The 23,168-nt window shown below is 36.0% G+C and overlaps 1 protein-coding gene across 2 annotated transcripts in view; it reads left to right on the forward strand.

Annotated features, from left to right (window-relative positions):
* The window catches only part of CLTRN (collectrin, amino acid transport regulator), a 66,009-nt gene that overhangs the window by 18,445 nt on the left and 24,396 nt on the right, over window positions 1-23,168 (forward strand). For both annotated transcript variants that reach the window (XM_021007510.2, XM_021007511.2), the window contains exon 3: window positions 2,313-2,398. In XM_021007510.2, the coding sequence (XP_020863169.1) occupies window positions 2,313-2,398 (86 nt within the window). The remainder of the gene's footprint in view (window positions 1-2,312; window positions 2,399-23,168) is intronic.

The raw sequence follows: 23,168 nt of genomic DNA on the forward strand, positions 1-23,168 counted from the left end.
TTCAGCAATCCAGGAATGAAATAGAAAAAGTAGAGAGTTGATTATGGATAGATAATTAGATAGATACAATTTATTAAGCATTAGTATTTGTCAGTCACTATAATAAGCTGTCAAGATACATATAAAAAACAAACAAGATAGCTGTGTCCTAAGGAGTTTATAGTTTAACAAAAGAAGGCAATATATAAAGAAGGAGAGAGATGGGGGTGGGGAATGCAGGTGAAAAGATTGCAGGAAGGGATGTAGTGATCTTATTCCTGGTTAGATCAGGCGAAAAAAGTCTGGGTTTGGTGGTTTAGCAGGAGTAAATTCCTAGTTTCCAGTTGGGTCCAGATGGCATAAGAATGAAAGATACTGTAGGCAGTGGCGTGGTGGTCTGGTTCCTAGTTAGATTTTATTGAAGGCTTAGCAAGTTGAGAAAAGCAGAAAATCAAGCAAGAGAGGGATCCTAGGGATTTAAAGAGCGGTATCTTATAGTAATTGAGCGTGGCGTTCAGGCTAGGCAAGGAGAAAAGTGAAGCTAAGAGGATAAATAGAATGGGAACATGAAGAAGGGTTGAAAGAATATTGGTCTTCCTTGTATAACCAACAGGTATTGCTGTGGAGCAGAGTTTGGCTCACTCCTTACTGACAGGAAAAAAGGCAGATTCCTTCCAGACTATGCTTGATTCCTTCCAGACCATACTTACCTCCTCCCATGAAGCTAGCTTCGGATATAACCTTTTATTCTGGTCTCTACTACTACCACTCCTCTCTTTCATCCCTCTCCTTTTTCTCTTGTAGTGTATGTATAGAGTGGAGATAGAAGAGAGATGGTGTGAAGATTCTCAGCTTTGGAACTAATATCAAAATCAGTCCAACCTGAATGCAGAGAAAGAGATTAGTTCAAGTTAGATTAAATTAAATAACATTTGTAAAAAAGGTCTTAGCACACTGACCAGCACATAGTAGGTGCTGTATAAATTATTATTTATGATAATAATAGTTATTATTATTATGAATAAAGTTTAACTAAAAAAAGGAAAGAAATCGCATATATTGCTCTGTTGCCCTTAGCTAGCAGTCCCAGTATTTAGCCAGAGATTAGAATCTCTAACCTATTCAAATTTTTGTATATTGCAGTCTATGCTTTTTCTTTCCTTCATACACTAACCAGTATTAAAAGCATAGGTACTTGTGTGGCAGAACAAGAGTTGTGGGAAGGCCTTAAAGAGATGAATTTGAGTCTGCCAAGCCCAAAAATTAGTGTTCAGCACTGTTGAACACTTTTCATCTGTCAAAACTTCCTGTAGTAGCCAGTGCTAGGGCCTGGAAGGGGTCTGGGGAAGGTAAAAAAGATAAGCTATGGTGCCGTAGATTGGTAGATGAAACTTTCACATGTTATAATGGCTTCCTGGACAAGGGTTTAATGGGATTAGAGAGGAAGTGGGTAAAGACTGTGGACCTTGACGAGAAAGGAAAGGAGACCTGGAGTACAGAAGCCATGGGAGGGACATGGTACCAGTCTTCAAATACATGCAGAATTACCATGTAGAAGAAGGATTATATTTGTGCTGTGTTGCTCCAGAGGACAAAGCTAGGATCAATAGGTGTAAGTTATAGAGGAACAATTTTGATTCAACATGTCTTCCTAATACTTAAAACTGTCCCAAACTGGATTGGACTCTCTCAGGACCGGGGAATGACAAATGTGTTGGAATAGTGGAGTTGGCAGGAATAAGTTTCCTGTTACTAGGGGTCTTCAGATATTCTACATAGGATTTATAATTTGAATGGTATTAGACTGGATGACCTCTGAGGTTCTTTCAAATTCTATGATAACTTCCATGATTATATGAGGGAACCATCAGATGATGTTGTATACCATGTATGTGGAAGGGCCTTCCCAGCTGGGAAGGCTCTGGAGAGGTAGAAAGGTTCTACTTACTGAATTCTCAGACATGAACATTTTATTCTATTTTAATATTCAATAGAAACAATATTAATGTTTTCCTTCTTTGCATTTCACCATTCCACTTCTCTGACACAATTTTTAAAAAGAACTATAATTAAGGGTTTCCCCACTTTCAGCCATTCATTTGACCACTTCTACTGAATCCCAAACAGATGAAAGCAAAAGCAAATATGGAATCAGATTACAAGGCAGATATAGAGTCAAGACGTATCCTTAACAATAATTTTCTGGTCTTCAGGAACATTTTGCATTTAAAAGCATGGTTTGCCTGTAAAATAATTGGACTCCTTTTCATTCTGTTCTCTCATTTTTGTTTTTCTTAAATTGACATTTTTTTTCTGTTTTATTTATTTTACAGTATGCCTGGAATAGAAATGAAGAATACTTATTCAAGGCAATGGTGGCTTTTTCGTTAAGAACACTTTCCAACAGAGAAACAATAGAGTAAGCAAATAGTTGAAATTTTTAAAATGTTTATTGGTGTTTTATTAGAGATAGAGCCATATTTCACAGCTCACTCTTTTTAAAAGAATTACATTTTTAATGCTATGCCAATCAAATTGCCAAAGGATACTTTATGGAGCTTGATAAAATAATACTAAAATTTATTTGGAAAAACAAAAAGATCTGGAATGCCAATGGAAATGATGAAAGTAAGTTAGGATGAAGGGGGATTAGCACTTCCATACCTCACACTGTAATATAAAGCCACAGTCATCAAAACCATTTATATTTGTGAAAAAACAAACAAACAAAAACCAAAAAACAAAACAGAGGGATAGATCAATGGAGCAGACTAGACAAGAGAGGCTGAGAAACAGTAGAACTCAATTACCCAATGTTTGATGAAGTAGAAAACCTGAGTTACCTAGGGAAAATCTCCTTATTTGATTAAAAAAAACTACTGGGAAAACAGGAAAGCAGTCTGGCAGAAATTAGGCATAGAGAAACACTGTACACCACACTCAATAAATGGATATGTAAACTTAATATGTTTAAAATATATTTATTATTTATTTTCTTTTAACATTCTTTTCCTTTTTAATTTGGGTTTCAGATTCTCTCTCTCTCTCTCCCATACCTCCCACACCCTTTGAGGAGGCAAACAATATGATATAAATTATACATGTGAAATAATGTAAAATGTATTTCCATATTAGGCACACCACAAAACAAATAAATAAAGCAAGAAAATTATACTTCATTTTGTACTCAGAGTTCATCAGTTCTCTCTGTAGAGGTAGATAGCTTTTTTTTCATCATGAGTCCTTTAAAATTGTTTTGAATCACTGTATTGATCACAGTAGCCAAGGCTTTCACAGTTGATCATCATTATAACCTTTCTGTTACTGTGCACAATGATTTCCCATTTCTTCTCACATAATTTTGCTTTAGTTCATACAGGTCTTGCCATGCTGCTGTTTTTTTCTTTTTCTGAAACCACCCCTCTTGTCATTTTTGATAGTACAATAATATTCTATCACAATAATGTGTTATAGTTTGTTCAGCCATTCCCCAGCTGATAAATATCCCCTCAATTTCCAATTTTTTGCCATCACAAAAAGAGCTGCTATAAATATTTTTGTACAGATATGTCCTTTTCCTTTTTCTTTTATCTGTTTGGGATACAGATGTGGTAATGGTATTGCTAGAACAAAGGATATACACAGTTGTATAACATTTTGGGTACAATGGCAAATTGTTCTCCAGAATGATTGGACCAATTCTACCATCAGTTCATTAATGTACTTATTTTTCCTCATCCTCTATGGCATTTGTAATTTCTGATTGTTATTTGTCTTTTGTTCTTGAAGAGGACCATGACATTAGGAAGATGATGCCATGACTTGCAAATGAATTAGACTTAGGTGAGGGAGGGCTATGCAAAGTCATCAGCCTCTCTTTCTCCTCTGGAGCCATCTGGGTCTAGTGGGTTGCCTTTCTCTAATCAATAGTAATTTAGAGAATCTTTTCATGTAACTATAAATAACTTTGATTTCTTCTTAGGAAAACTGCCTATTCATGTTGTTGACCATTTATCAATTGGGGAATGGCTCTTATTTTTATAGATTTTAAATAGTTCCCTATGTATTTGATAAATAAAGCCTTTATCAGAGAAACTCGCTGTAAAATGTTTTGATATTATTTCTCTGTCTATGGTACCTTTTAACAAAATGTAGATTCCCAATTATCTCTTACAATTAGGTCTAATTTTGCTTTTGCTTTGTCTGAGATCCTGATTATCACACCTGCCCTCTTCACTTCAAGTGAAGCATAATAAACTCTGCTCCAGCCCTTCATTTCAACTCTATGTGTGTGTCTTTCTGTCCCAAGGGTGTCTCTTGTACACAACATATTGTTGGATTCTGGTTTCCAATCCATTCTGTTATCCACTTCTGCTCTGTGGATTAGCTCACTCAATTCATATTCACAGTTATGATGACTAACTGTGCATTTCCCTCCATCCCATTTTCCTCTGTTTATCCTTCTCTCTCTCTCTCTCTCTCTCTCTCTCTCTCTCTCTCTCTCTCTCTATATATATATATATATATATATATATATATATATAAACATATGTATACCACACACACTATATATATATCCTGTCCCTCCTCAAAAGTCTATCTTGCTTCTGACCACTGCTTCCCTGAAATTTGCCTTCCTCTTTATCACAGCCCCGCCCCCATATCTCTTGTCCCATTCTCCCTCCTGTCTCCCTATTGGGTAAGCTAGATTTCTATACCCGAGTATGTATGTGTGTGTATACATACATACATACACACACACACACATATAATATATATATGTATATATATATATATATGTGTGTATATATATATATATATATGTATATATTCTTCCCTCTTTGAAACAATTCCAGTGAGAGTGAGGTTAAAGCATTGCCTGCCACCCAAAACCCCATCCCCCATTTTTCATCTCACTATAAAAGCTCTTCTTTGCGTACCTCTGTTATGTGAGAAAATTCGACCTATTGTACCTTTCCTTTTCCCTTTCTTCCAGTGTACCCCTCTTTCTCACCCCTATGTTATTTTCTTTGAGATCATTCCAACATACTCACACCCATGCCCTCTCCTAACTATGCTAATAATGGGAGTTACATGTATCATCTTCCCACATAGGAATGTAAACATTTTAACTCCATTTAGTCCCTTATGATTATCAGTTTCATATTTCATACCTTTCTTATGCTTCTCGAGTTCTGTTTGAATGTTTTCTATTTTTCTATTTTCTATTCAGCTCTGGTCTTTTCATCAGGAATGCTTGGGCATTCTGTGTTTCATTTTTTTCATCTGAAGAATTATACTCAGCTTTTTTAGGTAGGTTATTCTTGGTTGTAATCCTAGCTTTTTTTGCCTCCTGAAATATTATATTCCAAGCCCTTCACTCCTTTAACATGGAAGCTGCCAAATCTTGTGTGATCCTGACTGTGGCTCCCTGGTATTTGAATTGTTTCTTTCTGGCTGCTTGCAATATATTCCCTTTGACCCAGGAGCTCTAGAATTTGGCTGTAATATTTCTGAGAATTTTCATTTTGCAATCTCTTTTAGGCGGTGATCAGTAGATTCTTTCAATTTTTATTTTACCCTCTATATCTAAGATATTGGAGCAGTTTTTCTCTGTAATTTCTTGAAATATGATTTCTAGGGTCTTTTTTTTATCATGGCTTTCAGGTAGCCCAATAATTCTTAAATTAGCTCCCTTCAATCTATTTTCCAGGTCAGTTGCTTTCCTAATGAGATATTTAACATTTTCTTCCATTTTTTCATTCTTTTGACTTTCTTTTTTTGTTTCTTGAAGTCTTGTGGAATAGTTAGCTTCCATTGCCCAATTCTAATTTTTAAGTATTATTTTTCTTCAGTGAGCTTTTGCACCTCTTTTTCCATTTGTCCAATTTTGCTTTTTTAAGGACTTTTTTCTTCAGTGAGCTTTTCCATTTGGGCTATTCTGTTTTTAAAGGACTTCTTCAATTTTTTATGCTTCTTTAAGCAAGCTGTTAATTCTATTTTTATAATTTTTTTGCATCATTCTCATTTCTTTTCCCAATTTTTCCTCTATCATTCTTGTGAGTTTCTTTAAGTTTTCTAGGAATTCCTGTAGTCTAGTATCCAATTAGCACTTCTCTTTGAGGCTTTGTTTGTAGCTCTTTTCACATTGTTGCTTCTTATAAGTTTATGTGTTGGTCTTCTCTGTTACTGTAGTAGCATTTTATGGTTCAGTTATTTTGTTTTTATTGTTGTTTGTTTGTTCATTTTTCCTGTCTATTTCTTGACTTTTAACTTCGTGTTAAAGTTGAACATGGCTTACCTGGGGGTAGTGAGGTTCTATGAAAGGCTTTAGGCTTTTTCAGAGATGGTTCTAGAGGTCTGCAAGTTTTTGGTGGTGTGATCCAGGGAGAACTTGTGGTCCTTGCTCTCCTGATGTGGGGCCTTTACCCAGGAAGGGCTTCTATTCCTCTAAACTGCAAGTACTAGTGCTCCTCCCCACCCTGGAACTGTGACCCAGAACTGTTTATGGGCAACAGAGTTGCCAATCAGCACCAGCTGTATCTAGTATCAACAAAGGGTCCCCTGCAATCTCTTTCTGATCAGTCGTCCAATGCTCTGTCTCTGGCCTGAGAGCTCTTGAAGCTGCATCTACAGGTACTGCTGCTGTCACAATTACCTCCAAACCTACTCTTTGTGCTCCTGCTGCACTCTCAGCTTGTTCCTACCACAGTGTTATTGACCTTTCCTGAGAACCTCCTAAATTATTTTAGGCTGGGAAAATGTCTTCCTCTGACCTTTGGTTGGCTCTACCTCTCCAAAATTTGATTTGAAGCATTATTTTGAATGGGGAATGTTAAGAGAGTTTATCTAGATCCCAATCTGTACTCTACCATCTTGGCCACTCGCAGCTTACTCTTAAAAACTAACTGTGCTTAAAATTAACTAATTAACTGAATGTCTCAAATAATTGATTATTTTTTCCCAAGTGCCACATTTGAAGAAGATAGCCCACATTATCATCACTATGTTAGCAGCCTTCTTATGCCGTAAAGTTATGTTACTGAGTGTGTGTACGTATGTAAGGAAAAGGGGTCATTTCTTGTTTTGTATTTTCTCCTTTGTTGTTTGCTGAAACAAAACAAACAAAATAATTATTCTTCGACTATCAGCCTGCATGATTACTCTGAACAAAGAATTTATCAAACTATTCTAATTATACTTAAGACCACATTGAGATTCTGTCTTTGTGCAGCTTTACTCTTAAATATTACATTTGCACAGAGAAAGAAGGATTTTATAGCAACCTCTAATCTTGAAGTCAAATCAAATGTGTTTACCCAAACTTTCTGAGGTTCAGGATTATTTGAGTCTAGGTAACTATCATAGGAGCAATGTCTTCTAGGATCCCTGCCATATAGGCTAAGTCAGCTTTTTCTAAGGCCCAGCCATGTTTTTTGGGCTATCTTTTCCCTAGACAGAGTAGAACAGTATTTCTTCCTTGATATTTAATCAGTCCAAAGGCTAATGCTTAAATCATTGACATAGTTTCCCTATGACCTAAGTATAAAGCCACTCAGTGCATGAGGAGCTAGAAGCAACTCCTGCCAGATTCTGACCAGTAGAACAGCATGGCCAACATAGATGCAGGGAAGCTGCACCCAGCTGAATCAATGCTGTATCCCTGCTGACTATCCTTTCCATGCTATGATTAAGTAAATTTGTTTTTGTCAACTGTTAGATGGTCCTCAATGTCTCATTTCATTTCATTGCAGTCCTACAAATGAACCGTCAGACCGGTCTGAGTGTGGCGTATTCAAAAATATAGTAGCTCTTCTGATCAACCTTACTAGTATTCATAATTTAAATCTTTCTCTAGTACTGTGATTTCTTAAGAATTTGACTAAAAAATCTCTTCAGTTTTTCATTGAGTATTCATTCACCCAATAAATCTCAATCTAATTAACTATAACCTTACTGCTTTTTCATTTTTTAATCAACTAGTGCTTTCAGCAGTACTGATAGGGAATAATTCTGAGTAGCATTTTATGACCCTAATGGAAACCTTTTGACAGGCAGTCTGTGATGATAATATAATATGGTGCTTAAAGCAGCCTATTTAATTAGGTTTCTTTGCCACACTTAAAGAAATGGTCCTATTTCAATGAACAATTTTTTTTAATGTCATAGTGCAAAGGTTGTAAAGCTTCCTAGATTTAAAGAATAAATTTCATTTAGTTAGTTGTAGAGATAAAAAGAAATCTCATTGTCCTGATGTAAAGATACTGCTATTTTATAGCATAATTATACCAAATTAAATTATTCTTTGAAAAACAGGAAATTTAATAGATAATACATCATCATAATTAACATGACTAAATCTTTAAGGACCCACTAGGTGTCTGGGACTCTGAGACATTTGCATAATGTAGAAAATACTCTAGGATTTACTAATGGTTTTTGTCTTCCATTCATATGCTAAATCGCATGCTTTAATGTCTTTCTGCTTCAACAGCCTTTCTTATACAGAAGACTTGGAAAAAAGCATAGCTATTCAGCTTTTCAAAAAGGAGACCTGATGATTGCCCATTGTCTCAAGGATAAAATCCAAACTCCTTTGACATTTAAATCCCTTTGTATTCTGGTTCCAGTCGATGGTTCTGAGTTTATTGCTCTTTGCTAGCTGCTTTGTCCCTATAGAGGACATTCCACTTTTTCCTTGCTTCATAGAAGTTTCCTCCGAGGCTCAGTGTACAGTCTCCTCAGCAGGCCTATCTTGATTCCCTCAGTCTTTCTCTCTTTTATTTACCTTAATTTTCTTCATATTTTGTAGTTACTCATCTGTGTACATGTTGTCCATCACATCCCCTCTCCAAGTAGAGTATAAATTTCTTGAAGGTAGAGATTTTTGTTTTTGTTTTGTTACCTCAGTGCTAAACACATGCCTGTCACCTTATAAGCATTTAATGCATGCTTACTGAAGGAAGAAATTAGAAAAAGGCCTAATATATACATGTATGTGTACATATGCACATATATCTATAGCTATATATACACATATGTCTATATGTGCAAAATGCAAATATATGTAGATATTATAAACATACAGATTTTATGTAAAATCTACATATATATCTATGTACACAACATAATATATGTGCATATTAGTGAGATCAAACACCAGACCCAGGGCTTTAGACCATTCCCATTCATTCCAGTTTTATCATGGCAACCTGAATTTACACCTGATTTCAAATTTGTTCCTTGGTAATAACTTTAATGAAGGCTGTGGTTCCAAATAGATAACATGGAATCATGAGATTTTGCTGATCATCTAATCCTACTTCCTTATTTTAAAAATGAAAAAATAAGACTGGAAAGGTTAATGACTCACTCAACATCCCACAGTTAGTTGCACAGCTGGGAAGACATAATAAATAATACTTTAAAAAGCTAAAATTTTAATTATGGTTAATAGACTGACTGCTATCTTTGTACACAGGCCCAGAATTGTGTCTGATTCTTTCAGGCAATCAAATGATATTTCCTATGTGGTATTTTCTGCTTCATCCAATGGCTAAAAGCTCTATATAATCCTTTAGGGTTTATCGAGGTCTTATTCACAAATTCCTTGAATACCTAGTTGTAGTGATACACACAGACACACACACATATATGTGTACACGTATGTGTGTGTGTATATAAAATTTCTTGCAGGGCTCAGTTTAGAACCTCCTCAAAAGGCCTATCTTGGTTCCCTCAGTTGCTGGTCTTTCCCTCCTTTATTTATCTTAATTTTCTTCACATTTTGTATTTACTTATCTGTATACATGTTGTCCATTGCACATACAACATATATATGTATGCATATGTGTATGTGTATATGTATGTGTAGATGTGTGTTTTTGTTGTTCAGTCATTTCAGTTGTGTCCAACTCTTTGTGACCTGATTGGTGTTTTCTTGGCAAAGCTACTGCAGTGGTTTGCCATTTCCTTCTCCAGTTCATTTTATAGATGAGGAAACTGAGGCAAACAGGATTAAGTGACTTGCCCAAGGTCATACAACTAGTATTCAGGAAGATGAATTTTCCTGACTCTAGGCTGGGCTCTCTGTCCACTGAGCTACTTAGCCTAGTTAGATTGATATACATATGTATGTGTCCTGCACACATATATGCATGTGTACATATGTATATACCTATTACTATAGCACTATAGATTGATTTATGATTCAGTTTGAGGAATCTGGGCCTTCTTCAATTACATGAACTGGGGTGAGGATGGAACACAACCCTTACATGTACTTTGTTAGATCTTTGATCTCATGGTGTTCTCTTCTACCCGTCTGAATGCTTCTTCTCAAACTCCTTTGATGCTTCACTTACATCTTGCACCCCTCAGTGTGTGTTCCAGGACTCTGCCTCGGGCCTTCTTCCCTTCTCCTCTACACTCTTTCTCACTGACCTCATTAGTTCCCATGGGTTCAATGATCATCTCTAGCAGACAACTCTCTATATATTTGTAATCCTTAACACACAGGGTTGTTGTGACAATTTAATAACATAGTAAAGCACTTTGTAAGTCTTAAAATACTGTAATATATCAGTTTTTACATTTATTGTATCTAAAACTCATCTTTTTCCTGAGCTGCAGTCCTTCTTCATCAGTTACTCATGGTTGAAACTAGAGTCAATTCAAACTCAAAATGTCCAAAATAAAACTCATTATCTTTTTCCAAAAATCCATCCATTTTCACAATTCCTTTATTTTCTGTTTAGGTGAACACCAGCCTTTCAGTCACCCAGGTTCAAAACCTAACAATTGGTATTTCTCTCTGGCTTACCTTCCCATTGTCATGCAGTTGTCCAGTCCAGTCCATTCTCTGATATCTCTCATCTTTCCTCTATTTACACAGCCACTGCTTCAGTTTAGACCCTCATGGACTTTTCACCTGCACTATAGCAATAGCTTCCTCATTAGTCTCCCTGCCCCTAACCTTCTCCATCTCCAATCCATCCTCCAACACAAATGAAAAATTGATATGCTAAAATTACAAGTCTAACCATGTTATTTCTTTACTCAAGAATCTTCAGTGGCTCTTTATTATATCTCAATATAAAATATAAACCATTCTATTTGGCTTTGGAAAAAAAATTGGAGGCAATTGGAGTTAAGTGGCTTGCCCAGGGTCACAGAGCTAGCGAGTGTCTGAGGTCATATTTGAACTCAGATCCTCCTGACTCCAAGGTCAGCGCTCTGTCCACAGTGTCAACTAGTTGCCCCCATTTGGCTTTTAAAAACATTTACAATATGACTCCAACCTATCTTTCCAGGCTTATTGTGTTTTATTTTCTCTCCTGCGTTTTGAATCCCAGCCAGACTTGCCTACTGACATGATCTTCCATCTCTCACCACAGTGTCTTTGAACAACTAATCTGCCATTCATAGAATACTTTGCTTTCTTATCACTGCCTTGTAGAGTCCTTAGCTTCCTTCAAAAAACAGCTCAGAGCCCATCTCTTCTAGAAGGACTTTCCTGGGCTCTGCAGTTGTTAATGTTCTTCCGCTGCCCACAAATTACTTTGTATTTACACTTCATGTATTTTATATAAACTTATTGGTGGATAGGTCATTTCCCACCTTGTCATTCAGTTGTTTTTCAGTTGTGTTCCACTGCTTTATGACCCCATTTGGGGTTTTCTTGTCAAAGATATTGGAATGGTTTCCCATTTTCTTCTACAGCTCATTTTACAGATTAATAACTGAGACAAACAGGGTTAAATGACTTGCCCAGAATCACACAGGTAGGCAAGTCTGAGGCTGAATTTGAACTCAGGAACTCTTTCTGATTCCCAGCCCAGTGCTATAACCATTGCACCACTTTGCTGCCCTCTAGTAGATTATAAACACCTAGCATAATGCATGGTATATTGCAAATGTCCAATAAATTCTTGTTGAATTTAATTGAATGCAGATTACTACCCATCATATTGGTCTAACGTAGCTCTTATCTATGTCCTCCCATGAATCTGCTAGCGAGTGTCCATCCGATATCCTGGGATCCATTCTTTAGATTACTTGGCACTGTAAGGAAACCAGTAAAGTTGGGCCATCCACTGTTTATCCCTCTCTCCCTCCAGTGAATGGCCCATTTTCCACAACCCACTCCTTTTTTATGACAATTTTTACACTATTTCTCATTAATAATATCTTATTTACCATGTGCAGCAGACTTCTCATTTCTACCCTGTGGCTCTACCCTCTCGCTTTGAGTAATCAACTTAAATTCTTCAGAGAGACTGTTCTATTCCATGACTAACTGCCATATAAAAATACTTGTGTTGAAAAAATGAGAGTTTGTTTCAGAAACGCAGCCTATTCTTCTCTTCCCATTGGACTATAGTTCCAGCTGTTTGTCCCTTTGAACTGTCTGTCTAAAATAGGTACTTAGGATTGTTTTTTCTTCCAGCTGCAACATAGACAATACACATTCTTTAGTTGCTTGCTTGCTTTTTTCCAGGGTAGATGGTTCAACCAGACTCTTATCTCTGTCTCTCTCTCCCCTCCCTCACTCTGTGTGTGTGTGTGTGTGTGTGTGTGTGTGTGTGTGTGTGGTGTTCATCTCACCTTAGTGGCCCTGTAGTATTCTGGGGCTTGATATAATTGAGGTTCTCCATATGCTCCTGTTTGCATATGACATTCTGCTGATTTCATTAAGTTTCTTAATAATGAATAATGGATTATTTTTCTTAAAGGAAGAGAATGGCCATGATGCAACAGTAATGATTTTTTTAAACCTACATGCTCTTAAAATAAAACTTCGATGAACTATAATGCTTTTTGGGGAGGTTATTATAGTTAATTGCATTTTTTGATTAACTGAGAGGCAGAAAGCCATAGTTGAAAACTTTTCTAATACATATTGACATACTTTCCAGTTTTAATTAGTACAGTTACTGAACATAATTGAATCTTGGATGGTGGAGCACCACATTAGGTTCACCAGTATGTTCATCTTTAGGTCAAATCAAATGAAGCAATGAGATATTACATTTGCATAGTGGTTCTTAAATTTGTATAATAAAAGCACTGACAAAGATTTCCTCTTGAAATATGCATATATTTGTAATGAACTGGCTCATGCACAGAGGATCTCAGAGTGCTTGGTTCATTCAGCTTCCTCATATGGAGGCTCTGAGGAGCCTGATTCCAGGAGAGTGGTGAGGACATGGAAGGGATGACATTTCACAAGTCAAGTACACTGATGCACTTTATGGATGCACAGTCCTTCATTTTACACACCCACAGACACATGCACACACACATATGCATGCACATGCACACACACAAACACACATGCACAGCAAAGATGGGCACAGTATATGCATTGCCTTCTAATGGGCAATTCCCACATTGGCCATGTCTAAAAATTATGCACATCATTCTGCACCCCGAGTCTTATGACTTCTCTGTCAGGACATTTGTAGCATGCTTCATCATCATTCTTCTGGAATCAAGATTGGTCATTGTGTTAATTGGAGTTTTTAAGGGTTGTTTTTCTTTATAATGTTTTTCTTATATAAACGGTTCTCTGTATTCTGCACACTTCATTCTGTAGCAGTTCATTTGAGTCTTCCCAAGTTTCACCAAATTGTCCCTTTCATAAATTGTTATGGCACAATAGTATTCTGTTATATTCTTATACCATAATTAATATGGCCATTCCTCAACTGATGTTATTTGTTACTGCAAAAAAGTAGTAGCTATAAATAGTTTTATAAAAAAGAGTTGCTACAAATACTTTTGTACATATACGTCCTTTTTCTTTTTCTTTGATCTCTTTGGGATCTAGGCTATAGTAGCATTGTTGTGTTAAATGGTATACACAATTTATTAACTTCTTGGGCAGAATTCCAAATTGCTTTCCAGAATGGCTATGCCAGTTCACAACTCTTCCAGAAGTACATCAATGTACCAGTTTTCCTGCAGCCCCTCCAAAATTTGTCATTTTCCTTTTTTGCCAACTTTGACAATCTAACGAATATGAGGGAGAACCTCAGAGTTGTTTTAATTTTTATTTTTCTATTAGTGATTTAGAGCATGTTTTCATAGTGATAGCTTATATTTGTTCCTTACAAAACTGCTTGTTCATATCCTTTGATCATTTATTAATTAGGGAATGGCTCATTTTTATAGATTTGAATCAGTTCCTTCTATATCTTAGAAATAAAATCCTTTTCAGGAAAAACTGCTGCAAAGATTTTTTTCCCCAATTACCTTCTAATTTTAGCTGCATTGGTTTTGTTTGTACACCTTTTTAATTTTATGTAATTGAAATTAACTATTTTATCTTGTGATCTCTCTGTTCCTTGTTTGGCCATATGCTCTTCACTGGCCATGGACCTAACCCATTGTGGTTGGAACTTTCACACATTTATGTCATGTTATCTGTATGTAACTGGCGGGTGGTAGAAATTTTGTATCTGAAGAAGAACAGTGGAGGGAACTCTTTGGTCCTTACCCCTTTGTGAGTGGAACCAGTCTTTTCTAGTTCCTCCCTACAGGGGCGCTTGTGAACTGACTTTTCTCCTTAGTCTAATTTCCTCCATATCATCCTTCTGAAGTAGAAAGATGAGTTTCTTTAACACAGAAACATTAGACTAGTTCTCTAATCACCAAACCAATCTCTTATCAGAATATTACTAACTCATTCTGTGTCCAGGTTTAATTTTGGTATGAATTTGTTTAATCTTTTACATGCTTTTGAAGAAGCATAAGAATATATATCGATAAAATCTCTGGGTTAGTCCTTTCTGGTGAAAAACCCAGCAAACTAAAAATGGTGTCTGTGTAGCTAAGTGGAGCCCCCTTCTCTGCTGTCGTTGAGTAAATGAAATACACACAAACCAGTAATGCATTAGTTTTACCTTAAGAGACTTTAAGAGGCCTAGATGGTTAGAAAAGCAAAACACTTTCTAGAAACAGAGATAAGCTTTGAGGTGGATAAGAAAGGGAAGAGGGTTGAGGAGGAGTATTATTATTGTAGTTCTGGGCAAACAAGGACAGCTCCAGTCCTAGCAGGGCTCTGAGTGACCCTGAAGTGTTCAACTACAATCTTTTCCAAGTATCTCCCTCCCCAGTCAGGGTAGCAACAGCGGAGGAATGGATACAATCTCTCATTCATTAAGACAGCAAAGCCTCTCAGGTTTTTAGCGTCCCTTAGCTTGCTTGCACATTTCTCTCCTCTGGAAAGATTTCAGCTCTCCTTTGGAACAAGAGGAAAGAGACATTGGTCATTTTCTGGGCCACATGCAACCTCAGTGTTCAGAATAAACTAATGATTTCTATCTAGTTCTATAAGGCATCCATTTCAACTGTACTCTGACTCCTTGGATAAAGGGGTCACATGTAAATTTGTTTTATTTCCCCATGCTAGAATGTAATTTGTTAAGAGTCAGAATTGTCTTTTTTTTTAAATCTCAACTTGCATCCTCAGAGCCTAATGCAGTGTGTTGCCTAGAGTAGAAGCTAATCCAAATTTGTTGGTTTAATTTATCAATAGAGAGAAGACCTATACCAATAAAATCATAGGTCTTTAAAAGTAAAGCCTTGCCATCAGCATTTTTTTTTTCGTAGTTTGCTTCTTTCCCTAAAATTAGAGAATGGGGAGTGATAGGAATCCCAGAAAATTGAGGGTTCAAATCAGGTAGGTTCTGGTCACCTGAGATTTTTCTGGGCCATATGTGGGGAAAAAAGAATGGTAATTAGCTGTTCTTTATCATTTGTTGAGGAATTTAGGTGAGATATAAAGAAAAACTTTCTAATAGAGCTATTTAATTATTGGAATAAGTTCCAAAGGATACATTACAGTGAAAGATCTAAATTTAGTTTAATTCTAGAAATCTTTGTGGTTTGTCCACAAAATTTCTTAAAATACCAGCTCAAGAGTAACTCATGATTTTTAGCAAGAATGGTGAAAAAATTTCCTAATCCAAAATAATCCTTTCAGAGTTAAGAAGTTGAGTAGATTTCTTCCTCTGCCTGGTCATATGCTTGATCTTGTGTTACTGAGTCTCATGATAGAAAAAGAATAGCTTAGTGCTGTATCTGTGATAAAGAGATTAGTGGCCTTGGGCATGTATAAGGGACATCTATCTTAGTGTCTTCTGCTATTTTTGATTTTCAGAAACAATAGTTTGATTCCTTTTTGTAGCTTGAATGGGGATTTGCCTGTTAGGCTTCCTTGATGCAAAGTGGAAGTAGAGCCAAATTGTAGAGTATTAGACCAAGACTTCTTATACTGGGAGATAAAATAAATTTACATTTTCATCTTTTTTTGGGGGGGGTGGACCGTGAAATTGATATTGTTTGAATGATATTTGCCTATTAAAATTATCTCAACATTTTTGTTAAAAAATTGTAAGTTTTTTTCACCTGATGTATGTGTTTTAAAAAATATGGTGTAAAATATGATAGATTCTCAATATTCAGTTGTACAGAAGACAATATAGCTTAAAAAATAAATTAAAATAATTAATGACAATGTACTAAACTGGAGTCATGTTTTGTTTAATAAATACTTGCTGATTAATTTTGTTTTTCATGTTACATAAATGCTGAGCAAGTCTTTTGGAAGGTATATATAAAATAGATTATACACATATACACACATATATACACATACTTACACACACATATGGTAAGGTCATGGGAAACAACCTAGATTCTATCCGGACACAATCTGTAGTCTTCATGAAGAAAGGTAGATGGTATGTGGTTTATGACATGATTATTGTTAACTACTTTGAAGAATGATTACTTTGTTGAACATTTACTCTCTCCCTGTGGACCCATTCTTCTTATATTCCAGGTAGTCCCAAACTTCTACCCTTTATTCAACCTTTTAGCTTCTCTCTTAAACACTAACCTTTCAGAGACTCTGTTTCCTTATCTGTAAAATAGGGATGATTAGACTTATACTCCCTGCCTTGAAGAATTTTTGTAAGGAAAAATACTTTGCAAACCCATATTTCTAGTGCTTTTCCTCTGTTGATTATTTTCAATTTATTATGCATGTTGCTTATTTGTACATAGGTTTTTTTTGCATGTTGTCTCCTCCATTAGACTCTGAGCTTCTTGAGATCAAGGGGCTATCTTTTAGCTTTCTTTGTATCCCTAGTACATAGCCTGACACATAGTAGACGCTTAAAAATATTTATTGTTGCTGTTATTTTTTAGTTGTTTTAGTTGTGTCCAACTCTTTGTAACCCTATTTGGAATTTTTGTGGCAAAGATACTGGAGTGTTTCGCTATTTCCTTCTCCAGCTCTTTTTACAGATGAGGAAATGGAGACAAATAGGGTTAAGTGACTTGCCCAGGTTCACACAGCTAGTGAGTGTCTGAGTCTGGATGTGAACTCAAGTCTTCCTGACTCCAGCTTGATGCTTCATCCACCAAGGTACCTAGATGCTTTATTGACTGACTGGCAAACCTTAGAGTGCTTTACAAATGTGAATTATTCCTATAAGTGGGTACAAATATGTATGCATATATGTATATATATATATATATATATATATATGTATATGTGTGTATAAAGAATATTTTTCCTATCTGCCACCTTACTCTTTTAGTGTGTATTAATTTGCACAAGTATGTTTCTTCATGATCGCATGTGGATATACATGTAAAAGAAAGGTAATGAAGGTAATTAAATACCTCTTTCTGTGTGTGTGTGTGTGTGTGTGTGTGTGTGTGTGTTTTGTGATTCCTGATTCTGTACTCTTTGCTAGATTCTCTCCAGCTATATATCTAGGGTGGATTGATTTTCATTATTTTGGGAACAATATCTCTGAGTCAGTGAAATATCAGCAATGTGATTATTTCTAGGCCAGTAGAAATGCATGTGTTATAGATGGAAAAATAATTCCTAGTAGAAATAGTATATTGATTTAATAGTTATAATATTTTGATTTATGCATGGCTGAAGTAGCTGGAATCTATCTCTACTCTACTCCCTCTTCCTCCCCACCAAACTAGTTGAAAAGCCTAAAAAAAAAATTGTAAGGGGGTAGAGAAATAGTGGCGATAGAGCAAGACAAGTAAGTACTCTGAGGTTATTATTATTTTTTTTTATAAGATAGGCTTTGAAATAGAGAAACAATGAAATTGGATTTTTGGTTTTTTAAAAAATAAAACCTTGCTATATTGTATACAACACATTGATGTGAGAACTTCCTTGCCTGTTCCAAAGTATCAATAATTCAGTCTTAGCTGTGTGAGGTTAACAGAATTTAAATCCCTTGCTTAAGGTCACATAAGTCAGAGGGAGGATATGAACGCATGTCTTCTTGATTCCAGGTCCAACAGTCTATATACTATGTATACCCTGCCTAATTTTTCTTTTATTACGAACAAAGAAGGGACACTAGTACCTTATGTTATGCGATTCTTTTTACTTTTCAAAATGCTTTCACATCCATTAGCTCCTTAATAAAGTAATAAACCAAGTCAGCATTGCAAAGTAACTCATTGCTTCATTTAATGTTCTTGAAGTTCATTTTACCCCATTTAGCCAACCTATGCTATAATTCCTTCTCTTCTCTCAAACCATTCATTTAAAATAAATAGCTGTCATATTAATGGGAAGCTTAGAAATTAGGCTTATTTAGTATATACTGTGGTGTTAGTAACATTAAATAGGGAAGAATTATGGAAGCTTAGAAGTAATATATATGCTAATTATGAAAAACAAAGCACATCATACACAACATACATTTCTTAAAAACCAACTCAGTATAAAAAGAAAAATGGCTTCTATAGACACTATATAACACTACTGGATGCGGCCTTCCCAAAAATGAGTGAAAGAATAATCGACAGACAATAGTTATTAAAGTAGAATATTAGAATTTTAGTGATGAAAAGGACCTCAGAGATCATCTAATCCAAGCTTCTAGTATTCAGACATGGAAACTAGGCCCAGGGAGAAATAATAACTTGCATAGAGTCCCAGGGGTTATTAGTGGCCATTCTCCTGATGACCATTCTAAGGCTCCTTCTACCATACTACATATCCAAATATAAATAGCTTCCTTCCATATTTCTACTTAGTCTGAGTATTTCCTACAGCCTTAAAGAATCATTGTGTTTTTATGTAGATGTAAAATATCCTTTTTTTATTTGCAGAAGAAATAAATAACTTCTGTTGTTCAGTTAATGGCATTATTAAAACATGCTGAATGAGTTGCAACTCATTGCAATTATTCTATATCTTATTTTTATTGATATCTTCAGTTTTTAGAATACCTTCATTTCTAAATAAGTCTTTTCCCTACCCAATGAGCTATCCCTTGTAACAAAAAGTTTTTAATGAAAATAAGTAGTTTAGCAAAACCAACCAATACATTCACTATATGTAACTATATATGCAATATTAAACACCCATAATATGCCACCTCTACAAAACAGGGAAGGAAGTACATTTGCTCAACTCTTCTTTGTGGCTAAGGTTGGCAATTATAATTACATAGTCTTCAGTTTTACTTTTTTGTTCCACCTATGTGGTTACAATAATTGTATAATTGATAATGTTTTCCTGGTTCTGCTTACTTCCTTTTGCATCAGTTTCTATATGGCTTCCCATGCCTCTCTGAATTCCTCACGTTTGTTATTTCTTATGGCATACTAATAATTCCATTATATTCATATACCACAATTTAGCTATATCCCAAGTGTTAACCATTTACTTTGTTCCTGATTTTTTTTAAAAAACAAAACTACCATCAAAAGTATTATGAATATTTTGATATTTACAGCATAATTTTTAAGGGGGCATACATATCCTTAGGGACTGAAAGATGTTGTGAGAGTTAAGGAAATTATAATTTTAAAATGTTAGCAGGCTAAATGGACTATCTAGTACAATCCCTTCATTTTACATATCAGAGTACTAAGAGTCCAGAGCGCTTAGTTGATTTCCCCCAAAATCATACAGCTAATTAGTGAAACAATTGAGAATATAGAGGAGAGTAAATAAGTGGGAGCTGAGCTGGCTTATATCCCATAGAGCATTATATGAACTGTCTTGGGTACTTCATTTTAGTCATTTTAGTTTTGACTCATTGCTGAATGAATCTGCCTCTTTAAGATAATGAAGCAATGGAATTTACCACCCACTTTTGGCTAGTCCCTTGTTCCTGTCATGGGGTATTTGTAGCAGGGGGTATTTGCATCAAAAAGATTGACCACTGAGGCAGGAGAAGTTGTCTACTTAGTGTATCTTGAAAAGAGTGATCCTGAATTATAGGTCTCTCTTCTGATTTGAGAACTGTGTCAGGGCTCTCCTGGAAGGAGTGGAAAAGAGGCTCATGCCCTTCCTCCCTACCCTGACCATGCTGCCAACACATATCAATGTGCATATATGTCTTGACTTGGTCCACTTGATCCTTCCATGCAAATCAAATAACAATACAGAGATGGGTAGATCTTGCATTGTTGTTGTTTGCTTTTGTTTTTGGTTTTTTTGGAGGCAATTGGGGTTAAGTGACTTGCCCCGGGTCACACAGCTATTAAGTGTTTGATTCCAAGTCCAGCACTCTATCCACTGTACCACCTAGCTGCCCCTAAATTCTGCATTGAAGGGAAATTAATTAATTCAAGACAGTATAAAACCATAGAGAGGTCATTGAGTAGGGTCATAGGACAGTTCAAGTCCTTCTGTTCAACGCACAGTACCCAGATGTAACGAGTTCTTTTCATAGTTGGATCGCTTGGGAATGCACCCAAAAGTGTATGGTAAATTAAGGCTAAATAATGTCATGAAACTGATAGTAAACAAATACTATGGGACAAATGAAAAGAAATTTTGAAGTGAGAGAAAGCGCTGGAAGGTAAGGACACTTTCTTCGTGGTTCACTGAGTGGGCTATTCCTCCTGGTTCAGTGACCAATCCATCTGATGTGGACACTCTTGATCAAGAGACCAACAGATCCATAGTCTTCCCATATTACTTGAGTCCTTCAGTGCTGAGACAGCAAATGTAGCCAATAATAAACATTCAGGAAAGCTTAGTACATGCTCCATGAGATATTCCTATCTTACCCTTGCCACAAGTCCCAAATATTTTCTACAGCTTCTTAGGTGATATTTTGGCTGAATTATTTAGTTTCCTCAACTATCCAGTTCCTTTTACCTGCATAGATGTAGCCTTATATTGTATTATAAGACCTTTCAGAAATTTTCCTAAATTGAGCTAAGCTCAATTAATTCTACTCATAGAGATCACTGTGGAGCAATATCAGAGGAAATGGTTCTTGGAGGAAGGAAATTTAACACTCTGTGCAATAATAAAACTGCAGGTACCTTAGTTTTTAAGAAAAATAAAATAATTTTAAGAGGGCATAAAAACTGAAGTTAAACTAACAAGAGAAGGTATTCTTTGTCATTATAATAAAGAATAAACATATTGTGCTTGAATAATCTTCAGAGGAATAAAAATAATAGTGCTCTAGTTTTATCTATATATGAGATATATAGTCTTCTCCTTCCACAGTGTTTGTAATAATCCCTTCAATTTAGGTAGTATATTTTAGTAGTAGATGTCCTCTGTGATTTATGTATTGGGACTAGCCACAAGGTTATTTTTTTTTACCATAGTTTCATTTTCCATTTTTGCAAAAGCATATATTGATTACCTCATTTCTATTTTAAAACTAAAAGAACTACTCTCCCCTCCCTACCCACAGACCCCAAAACATATGCACTGGTGATATTGGGCATCAGCATACTTTATTATTATTTTTAAAATCTTGTTATCTTTGTTTTTAAAAATTACAATAATTTCCCACTATATTCTTCTCCATCTCCCACCTCCACTCCAGAACTCTCTTTTGTAATAAATAAGAAAATAGTCCACACTAAGTATATAATGGTGGATGTCTCTGGACACTTTAGGTGTTATAGCAGCAATGGCAGCCCACAAGCTCTTTCATAGCCTACTTTCTATAAGTTTACAGATAGCTTTAATTAATTCATGGACCATCAAATTCTTGTAAAATATTATTTTTCCACCAGGTGGTGCTACACTCAAGCTACCAGCCAATAAATTTCAGCGAGCCTCCTCATTGGGACACAATTGCTGTCCAATTGCTTAGCCTGAAAACTCTTAAACTATTCCTCACTCACTATCCAGGCTCTACTTGGCTAATACCTCATATTGGAGCAGACGCTGCTCCCAGTTCCCAATTGATTAAAATGAAATACCAATCCAAGTTATTGGAAAATTTATTAATTATAGGAAATTTTCTACGACTGAAAAATTACCTTAAATCTGATTAGCCCTCTATATTTTCTATTGCACAGGCAATTCGTACTGTGGCCACATCATTATATACATATGTATGTACACACGTATACATATATATATATATATGTTACACACATGTGTGCATATGTATGCATGTATGGGTCTCAGTTTGCTCACCAATAAAATGAGGAGACTGGCCTCTAAGGTCCCTTCCAGTTCCAAATCCATGATCCTAGAAAGAGAAACTTGTTAAGAACTACATTGTGGAGTAAATTGGCTATTTGTCTTCCACCAGTCCTCTCAGCCATCCTTATCCTCCTGCGATACCCATGGTATGGTTCCAAATCCCTCTGGCACATGCAGCTTTTGGAGGAATTGCCAGCAAAGTTTGTGCTTGTAGAGCCCCTAATAATCAATGGGACCCAAGACTATTGCCAGAGAAACTGCAGGAAAGAGTAAAGGTAGTCCTCTTCATCTTCACTGCTAATGAGACTTTCTCAGGATACCAGTTTAATCCTACTCTCCTCTGGTCTCTTTTGCAACACCGCTCAGGATCTGTGGATAATGGTTTAGACCCCAAAGCCTGTTGTTTCTCATTTACATGGTGGACAAAGAATATCTGTCTCCCATTACAGCGTCTCTCTTATCTTCTTCTGGCACCTGAATCAAATGGCAGAGCAGAAGTCAAAAAGCAGATAGTGGAAGGTCTACTTGTGTGTGTGTGTGCAATCTCTACTTCATTCCTTCTTTGAACATGCCTTCAACCTGCTCTATGTTCAATGTCTGCTTGACTCTCTTTACCCTGAAGCAATTTAGCTCCCTCAGAGATGATAACACGTTTAAGACTCCTGCTACATGAAGAAAAACAGTCAAACAAACCTCACCAATATAAGCAGCCATCTGG

This window comes from Phascolarctos cinereus, unplaced genomic scaffold (genome assembly GCF_003287225.1).
Source record: "Phascolarctos cinereus isolate Bilbo 61053 unplaced genomic scaffold, phaCin_HiC Scaffold_726;HRSCAF=1367, whole genome shotgun sequence".
Classification (NCBI taxonomy): domain Eukaryota; kingdom Metazoa; phylum Chordata; class Mammalia; order Diprotodontia; family Phascolarctidae; genus Phascolarctos; species Phascolarctos cinereus.